Consider the following 9,491-nt stretch of genomic DNA (forward strand, 5'->3'; position numbering starts at 1 on the left):
CCTCCCCCCCATACACCGCAGTAAGACTTCTCCCTGCGGCTTTTCCACCCAATGTGTGATATGAAGAGAAGGTCGAAACCGCTGAATCGTCAGTTCCATCGCCCGCAGGAGAAGATGCCGAATGCTGGACTTGCTGAAAGCGCCGAGCTGCCGCTGCTACAACACCCTTAGGAATGAGAGAAGGAGATGCGGATGAAGGAGGATGAGGGGGGCATGAGCTTCCAAGAGATCCAGCTGATGAACCAGGCCGCGAAAAAGAAGAAGAGAATGACGTGCTTGTTGCGGAATTGCCCGATAGCAAATGAGGTACGCTTCTTCGGCCTATGGAGAGAAAGAAACGACCAATGTAAAGAAGATGAGGAATCACAGGTGAACAGATGAACGCTGGAGATGGTATGGTGTGAATATATGTATGAAGCATATACACGAAGCCCACTCCACCAATACATGAACAGAGAAGTCTTCAGTGGAGAAGGAGCAGCTTGATACATCAGGAAACTACAGCCAAGAAGAAAAGAGAAGAAGAAGTCGAGAAAAAGCGAACAGAAAAGAGGAGAGAGAAGGGAAGAGAGATATGAGACTCATGCTGATACATCGAGTCGGGTGGCTTACCTGTCTGGTGACTCAAGGAAGATCGAGGACGCGACGGGCATGGCCCTAGTGTAGCCGGGGATGGACAGGAGAGAAGAACAGGCAACGGAGATTCAAGCAGCTCTCCCTAGAAACCAAAGAACAAGGAGGAGACGGCAGGCTGATATCAGTCAGTATTTGAACAACCTCACGGGGGGGTACATACTTGAATGGAGACGTACAAATGTAAGACATAGGGCCCTAGGTATAGATATATTTGGGAAGAGAGAGACACGCCAACACTGTTACCGCGTTAACGATATTTCCAAAGGCATCTCCTGTTTTCTCCCTCTCTCTCTCTGTATACACCTATCTACTATGTACATATAACTATGTCTGTATAGACGTAGGACGACTGTAGAAAACGAGAAGACTGGCAAGCATTCTAAGAAGGCGGCAGGTAGAGCCTCGAGGAAAAATACACAAAAAGATGTAAACCTCGTTACCGACTCATCTGAGAAAAACGACAGCGAGCTTTTCTCACTGTATATACTCCAGGGCATATCATTCGTACATCTTCTACATACACACGATCAACCAATCAACCCAGGTGTTGCATCGACTTCAAACTATCCTTAGATAATATCTAGTCGTCTCGCCGATATCGCTATCTTTGAGGGCAGTGGAAAGCAGAGAAAGAGATAGAAAGAGAAGGGGTATTGCATCGGTCGTGAGGCCTCTTCACTCCTCCTCCTTCCTTACCTTCCATTGTTTCGCAACAACTCCAGCAGCGAGTTGCCAGGAGAGTTTTACGCCTAGACCATGAGGGACTTGGATCCATCCAGGCTGACTAGGGCTATTATCGTCATATCCTTTCTTTGATATGGTCATCATCTTATGAGAATTCACAGCCTTCAATCCATTTCCCGTAGTTGAAGAAGAATCTCCTCTTTCTTTATCATTGTCCATAGAATCGGTCGCAGCAGATGAAGCAGGATGACTACTCGATGTCTCTCTCTCATTCTTCCATAGAGAGGGAGGTAGAAAAGGAACCAGATCTAGGAATTCTGCTGATTCAAAGACAGGCTGAAGACTACTATGCCGACCTCCAGCGACACACAGATACGGTCGACGTTCTTTGCCTTTCAGCCATACAAAACATACTGGACCCATGCGAGCTTCATTCAAGCTAGGGACTGCGAAGAAATGGCACACGCAAAAGGAGAAAAAGGAAAGATGCGAGAACAAGATTGCTAAAAGAAGAAGAAAAACGGGGGGGGGATAGAGACGTTCCAACGTGATACATGAAGACTGATAGAAATATAGAAGAACAGACAAGAAATCAATCGTCTCCAAAGAGGACGAAGGAGGAGGACGATAGATAGATAGATAGATAGATAGATAGATAGATAGCAACCCGCCCTTCACTGATCTATATACAAAATGAGGACGAAAGAGTCATGTAGGTGGCTATATGAGAGAAGTGTTGGTAGAGATAGGAGAGCTCGTAAGTTGCAGGGCCGTTTTGATCTTTCCCTCAGACGTACGTTCGATCCATTCGTTAGTTGAGCTGTCCATCATTTCCACAGAGGCGAGAGGCTTCACGCCATTTGTACCTCCTACAAAGAAAAGAAGCGACAGAAACTCCATGTGATGTACAGAGCAGAAGAAAGAAAGCCTACAGCCATAGAAACCTGTCACACTCTTCAGGTGTACAGACACAGTACAAACACGACTCCCTTCCGCAGCGTGTTTCACAAAAGATAAAGATGCTGAGAAAGAACTAGCAAACAAACACATACCGGAGCATTCACCCCAGCCAGCCATCCTCCACCGGGCTTTAATATAGAAGGCTATATAGAAAGACCTGAATACATATATGTACGTACCCACAACCACTGCCTTTGTATATCCTTCCACTCAGACGTATTTCACTATGGATGTATCTACAGTACCTATGTCTCTCCAACAGACTTCATCTCTCCCCACACGTATGAGTAGATATCTACTACCTGTCTGTCGACAACCGCTCTCTATTTGTCTCCCGAAGTCCATCATATCGCCCTTTGCCTAACCCTCCTCCCCCGTCATATTACACGTGAGGATTTCAGTCATCCCACACACATATCATCTCTGTTATTTGAGCCACATAAACTTCTTTAGTATCTCCTACTAGACTAGCTGTATGTACACCTGAGAACAGGAGCTCCATCCCCTCCCCCCTCCTTCCTCTACTTCTGTTTTTGCACTTCCATTCCTCCTGTCATCCATACGACATGTACATGAAGACAGCAGCGTACCCAGAATAGAGAGATACGACCTACACCTAAGAGCCAACTCAATCATGTTTCTCTCTTAGTCTCTCTCTCTTTGTCAAAATTCCTTACCAGCACAGAAGATCATGCCTTTATACTGTGCAACTCCGAAGCTAGCACGTCCTTGACTCATTGGAGGAAGGCTTCTCCATCCATCTGAAGCTAAACTTCCTTGGCTAGTAATTGATGGACCACCTCCTGATATCATTCCTACATCTTCCTTTCCGAAGCTCTGCGGAGATGAGGCAGAGACTGAAGAAGAAAAGCTTCCTGATCCTCCTGCCCCCCCCCCTAGTTGGATCGACGAAGAAGCGGGAAGGGAATGAGAGCTTCCCGCGTGCGTAGGTGAAGCCATAGCAACAAGAGAAAGACCTTCAACTGACTTAAGAACACGGCCGTGATTCCCAGAGGCGTCTCTCCCGCCTATAGCAAAGATACTTGAACCGACGGAGACAGCTCCGAACGAATGACGCTCCTGCTGCATGGGCGCTAGATTGATCCAGTTCTTCTTCACAGGATGATATAACTCAACGGATTTCAAAACACCTTTATCGTTCTCTCCTCCTAAGACAACAGCTCGACCTCCTGACACGGCGCACCCTGCTGGAAAGATCAAAAGGGTCAGACAAATCGATAAGGAAAGTGAAGAGACACTGAAGAAAGAAAGAACGATAGATAGATAGATATAGAAAACAGAGTCATGCTTCTCTATGCTGACGGAAGGCATGGTAGACACACAGGGACGTCAGCGCCAAAGGCAGAGACAGAAGAAGAGAAGACAGAAAAGAGAACGCACCAGCACCACGGAGAATGGAGATGAGTCAAACTGCATGCAAGAGTAGATCGATGTTGAATGTGAGATTCATAGCGACAGAAAACATTCCTTCTTCTTCCCTGAGTAAACCAAGACGACTTCTCTTTCTCTCTTTCTGTCTTTGCCCTCTGTCTCCTCTATCTATCTCTCAATCTCTCACCATGGTGTGCACGAGCAAAATGAAGAGAAGGCATGGAAGCCCATCGTCCTTCTGCCTCATCCAGTCGTTCAACAGACGTCAAGGCATTCTCTCCATCTCTTCCTCCTACAATCAAGACGTCTTTGCCTAGAAAAAGGATACACATATTGCCAAGGCGAGAAGAAGACTGACAGAGGAACGGATTGCTCTTCGTAGGATACAAGCAGTTACGGCTTGATCAAGATGGGGTGATTCAGACTCCGTTTAATGTCAACGTCTTTGTAGTGAAGAGATAGATAGTAGGGACATGAATAGCTTACACAAGGAGATCTGAATCTTTCCCAGTGAGTCTATGCGCTTCACCGTCAACGAGTTTACTTATGTTCGCAGACGATATGCATGTGAGAAGAAAGACCCTGTGATACAAACCCCTCCTAGGGATCATGGTGTACGACACCCGGTACTGGCACCGTGCGGCATGTACCCCGACTGGCAAACACATGTTTAACTCTCTTCTACAGAGAAAGTAAGCATATACATACATATGTATATATACGTACGATTCACAACCAGATACACATATATCCCCTACGAATATATATGTATATATATCACCTGCTGAGGCGGGCAAATGGGCATACGTATAATAGGGACCAATCAACATACACGTGTGACGAGTTTCTCTGTGCAAACACACTACCGGCTAGTCCGCGGAAGTATAGCGCCGTCATAGCATTGGAGCAAAGTCTGTATTTCTGCACGGATCTGTACAAAAAGACTACAGGTGTACGAAAACCATTCACAAACACATGCGTGCATGTATCTACGGAGCGAGGAGGCGCATGCACCGGCACCAGGCAAAATTCTGGAATGGACGCATGAAGTACGAATATCTGCACAAAAAGCCGTGATTGATAGATAGATAGATAGATAAGGATAGACAGACTAAAAGCACATGGACTAACGATAGATAGGTACGGCAACCGGGTTACGCGGGAGAAAATACTAACGAGGAGAAAGTGGGGATGTGCGAAAAGGAAGCGCTGAAGCTGGTGCAATGGAGTCAGCTGGGTGTACATAGACTCGATTTCTCTCACACCGTATTCCTCCCCATCAGTATGCAATGCTTGGCCGGACACTTCATATTCTTTCTAGAAGGATGTGGATGCAACGAGAAGAAAAACAAGGGTTGGCGAGACTTCGGTAACTATCAACTGAGCAACCTACGTCCGCGGAAGATATGTGTTCATACGAAAAACGCGTATCCGAACTGACACGACGACTAAAGCAAGGAACAATGAGATGACTGCGGGGGGGCCCATCGTGTTCCCGGTGTCTGAACACCCTGTCAAACTCCTATAACTGGGCATCGACCGAGAGGATAGTCAGCAAGGCTGTCTCGCTCTCGAGTTTGCTTGCTCCTAAGGACTCACCGGACGTTACACAAGCGACGTGACCATAGCGGGGAATCTGTAGACGAGGGAGCTCTGTCTCTAGCGTGAATAACTTGGCATTGATGTTGGTTCGAGAAGCAGTTTCTGGGGAACTCGATTCTTTGCACATACTCAAGGGACTACCAGACTGGACAGAAACTTTGTATGCTGTGTCCACCGGCCGTCTCTCTTCTCTCCCCCCGCACAACATAAGCCACGGAAGTTCACCTTCCTCTTCAAACTTCGCCTCCTCTCGGCATGAACCTGGTGAGGCATCGTCTGTATCGTGTTGCAGAGGCTCAGCCTCAGAGACACCAACGTTACCCGATTCGTCTATAGCAGAATCCTGTCGGGGAGATAAACTTGAAGTCCCTCGAGTTGTATCGTCCGCTGGAGCTTCAGGAGCACTTGCTGTGTCGGGGGGTGGAGAAGAGGAAGGGACATCTGTCACCCCAGTCTGCTCCTCGAATTCTCGTTTCTCCTGATAAGCTCGCAAGCCCTCAGGAGCGTCCATAGGCAAGATAGGCGGATCCATGTCTGACACCAGAGAAAGAGGAGGGGAAAGCAAGAGGGGAGAAAATCTGTACGCCGGAGGAGTTCTAGGCGTCCAAGCATCAATGCGAAAACGTCAGCAGCAGTAGATAATACGATGAAACTGCATCCCGGCCACGACATCGATTTGCGTAGAACGCCTGCAAGCGAATTAGTCGCCAACCCTTCTCGGGAACACTCGTCGCGAAGACAGTCACGCCTCCGCGCAAAATACACAGCAAAAAGAAACAAAAGAACGATCGAGATGGCGTGAAAAGGAAAAAAAACAAAGAGGAATGAAGGCAACTTGGCCGGCCAACCACGGACACTTTTCTTCGCCGGATTGCCAAAAACGACGCCGGGGACGCGGATGAAAGAAGGAAGAACCGACAAGCAGGAGATGCAGATGGAAATGCAAATCAGGAAAAACGAAAAAGAACCGTATGGGAGAGAGTCGAAGAAAGGAATAAAGAAAGACACCAACCAGATGACGGTAGATTGTCACATGCACATACGCAAGTTTGACCGCTGCATCAAAGCTCTACGCTCTTCTTGGACCAAAAAAAGCGAAGAAGCTGCCATCCGGACAACCCGTGATCCTCCCCTTCTTTAGAGGACGTGAGGTCAAGTAGCTCAATGTAAAAAGCGATCTGTTTCTTCTCGAGGCGCGTCTGTCAATTTCCTTAGTCTCGCATTGTTTTCCACCATCAAGATATCCCGGCGTTGATCGGTCTGTCCCTGCCTGGTACGGAAGGTTGCGTCCTTCTCGGACAACGTTGTGACGACGAGTTTCTGACCGTCCAGGAGAGAATCGTATCCCTGAGCCGCCGTGCGCGCGGAGCGGAGTAAAAAGAATATATCCGTCGGGCTCTTTGCTGGATATTGTCTGACATTTTTAAAGTTGACTCTTCCTACCCGGGCTGCGCTGAAAGACTCCCGGAAAACCCTTTTGAAGTACTGTCTCGCGGAATTGTTTCTGCTTGTGGTGGACTGTGTGTCTTGTTGAGACACCACAAGAAGAAAGTTATAGCGTGTAGGGGCATCCCCACGGAAACCACAATCTCGCAGGCTCATACGGTGCCTCATTGGACCCCTGAGGTAGGCTGCAGAAGGGTGTGACCTGCGGAGCCCCTTCTGGTCTTTGCCCTCGTGTCTCCGACATTGCTGTCGGAGACACGAAGGCAAAGAGCTGTGTCCGTCCGTACCCGTACAATAGCATTCTCCGCCATGTCGGTTCTCTTGATGTGTCCTGGCTTTGCTAGGAGTTGATTCGCTTGTTTCATCTGAACTGGGGTAGTGGCTATTGCTAACCATTGTCTCTGAGTCACTACTGTAATCTGTCTGAAGTACAATGCAGTCGTACTACGCACCTCATCAAAGATGCAGCAAACAGCTCTACAAAGAGCTCTTGTGTCTACACCGGCATACCGTGCCTATCAACTGTATAACTCTAATGATGCGAAAGCACACCCATCCATCAGGGCGGTTCTGTGAATCTCTCTCGTAGTGATGCACGAGTCTTCTCCACCACCGCAACTGATTGTTGCTGGTTCTCTGCTCGACGATACACCCGGAAACTCACGCTTGTTTCGCGTTCCGATGGTAATCAAGTAGTTCTACATTAGCACGCAACAAAGCGTCAAATGGCCGCGCAAAAGGCATGGGACTCCGCACGGATGTACACCCCTCGGGATCCGCCCTGCCCGCGACAAGACACGTCGCCGTACTGCAAATGAAGCGAGGTTCCACAGCCCCCTTGACCCTCTACGAAGCTAGACTCTGGCATGGCTGCTGAAGCGACTTCGCGGTCTAATCGACCGCCAGCGACGATACACAACACTTGTCACTGATACATCTCCTATCCCCGTGAAAAGCCTGCGCACGGGGATGAAGCCGGAAGGTGCTGTGCTAATCTACATCGGGTGACAGAAACAGCGTTATAGGTACCTATGCACGTGAAGCCACCGGGTCTCACAGGATAGAAGTCGCTCCACGTGCGACCCGCCCCGTCTACCTGTATTTCCTGCGAAGCGCAGTCTTCTATACTTCACAGAAAAGTAGAAGAGATGCTATCCAGGAATGTGCAGATCAGTGAATGAGACAGTCACCCGGAGATGACGTCACCGAAAGCCGCCTACGAGAGCAGTGGAAGTCCGCGGTAGAGCCTTCAAAGGATTCCGCCTTGATACTACGCCTTCTTTCCCGTGGAAATAACATGGTCCCCTGAAACCATAGCAGTCAGTAAGGGGGGTCACACTCTCGGCACTCGGGCAGGTGCTGCCTCTCGCGCCATTCTTCGCGACACCAATTGCATACCCGCGACCTTTGTGCTCCCGCGGGATGGCCCCAACAAGTGGGCCCGCAGTGAGGCCGGCATTCTGCAGGACAGTTGAGGGCGATCAGACAGTCCAGACAGTATGTTGCAATACCAACCCCCCCATAATGGACAACTTCGTCTATGCTAGGGATAGTCGGATCTAGGTCATCACCTTTTATGCAAGAGGCAGGCCAGATTTTGACGGATATAAGGAGGAGCACCACCACGTAGACAGAGGTGCGGGAAACCATCTGACAAATCTCCATATTTCTTCGTAAAAAACAATGACACTTCACGTACAAACTGCTGCACTTTGGACCAGAATACGTAACCTATGATGGCCAGGTGGATGCCTCGCATCAAACGGTGCTGTGCCTAGCAGCAGCCGGCCCCTATCTTGGCACAAAACCGCAGCCCCTCTCGGACAAACGAGCCTCCTCTCCAGACATTCCAGTACGGTGGATTTGCTAGGAATGTAACGCCGGACGGTACGGAACCATGGACAGAGCTGGGCATCGAAAGTACATCAATGCGATCCACGGCTACCAATGCACGCTCCCGTCTTCTTAGGCGAAACGGAGAACCACATGGACCTGGTCACTGGTTACACGATCATGTGTTAACTCGAAGAGACAGAATTCTGTCCGCATAGCTCGCTTCCTCACCAAGAGAAGAGAGAAGCGATATACAACTGCCCAACGGGAGGAACCTAGTTGAGGCGGCGCAAGGGGCACGGAATCCGAGGGGACCTAACCGCCGGCGGCACGCGCAGCGTACTGCTTTCCAGCGCCGGTTGCCTAAACGGAGTCACGGAGAACCTTTGCATCTAGTAACGTTGGGGCTAAGGCAGATAACCGGTTCTGTAGAAGAGTAAAACGCGCCTGAAAGGTTTCTCCTTCATCAATGGCTGTGCAAGCGCATTTTTGCGCTATGAAGCCGGTCACGACTGCCGGTTTGGGGCCGCGCTGGCGCGTACTCCAGCACGGACCCACTCTACTCTCACGTGTGTTGGATTGTTCGCCCGGTTAGTAGCTGTGCTGCCCACGCGCGCACGGCAGTGACAGCAACGCGCTATATTGTTCGCCAGTGCTTGGATGTGCGACAACGACTACTGTTTCACTTTCAGGAGACGCCAGCACACCGCAAAGAGTAGAAAATATAGTGACTATTACAGTAATAGAAGTTAGTTCCTGGAACGATCGGAGCTCCGCCCTCGCTCCGGATGATCGCTGGCTGCCGCTGAGTGTTGCGTTCTCACTCTCCCGCTCGAGTTTCATAATTTCATGGAATAACTACACCGACAAAGCTACACTTCAAGAAGAATAAAATGCAATTAGGAGACTAGTACATTGCTGTATATCTCAGCCTAGCC

The 9,491-nt window shown here is 49.2% G+C and overlaps 3 protein-coding genes across 3 annotated transcripts; 1 reads left to right on the forward strand and 2 right to left on the reverse strand.

The window, feature by feature from the left end:
* Nucleotides 1-6,429, reverse strand: CSUI_002802 (kelch repeat-containing protein; the record flags this gene model as incomplete). Its single annotated transcript, XM_068063001.1, has 7 exons — nt 5,272-6,429; nt 3,860-3,985; nt 2,958-3,488; nt 2,118-2,189; nt 1,333-1,766; nt 613-718; nt 1-321 (listed from the first exon to the last, which is right to left on the reverse strand). Coding segments are annotated over exons 1-7 (2,125 nt in total), but the record flags the coding sequence as incomplete, so codon positions are not given.
* A 25-nt stretch (nt 6,430-6,454) lies between these two features.
* Nucleotides 6,455-7,174, forward strand: CSUI_002803 (uncharacterized protein; the record flags this gene model as incomplete). The annotated part of the gene is made up of 1 exon (XM_068063002.1): nt 6,455-7,174. A coding segment is annotated over one exon (129 nt), but the record flags the coding sequence as incomplete, so codon positions are not given.
* A 183-nt stretch (nt 7,175-7,357) lies between these two features.
* CSUI_002804 (uncharacterized protein) lies at nt 7,358-9,001 on the reverse strand. Its single transcript, XM_068063003.1, has one exon. The coding sequence runs from the start codon at nt 8,383-8,385 to the stop codon at nt 8,041-8,043; it is 345 nt and encodes a 114-aa protein (XP_067925023.1). The 5' UTR covers nt 8,386-9,001; the 3' UTR covers nt 7,358-8,040.
* Nucleotides 9,002-9,491: the final 490 nt, after the last annotated feature.

Source organism: Cystoisospora suis, assembly GCF_002600585.1.
Source record: "Cystoisospora suis strain Wien I chromosome Unknown contig_1194, whole genome shotgun sequence".
Taxonomy (NCBI): domain Eukaryota; phylum Apicomplexa; class Conoidasida; order Eucoccidiorida; family Sarcocystidae; genus Cystoisospora; species Cystoisospora suis.

Coding starts and splice junctions, on each gene's coding strand:
- CSUI_002804 (XM_068063003.1), bottom strand. CDS start 8,385: ATGGAGATTTGTCAGATGGTTTCCCGCACCTCTGTCTACGTGGTGGTG.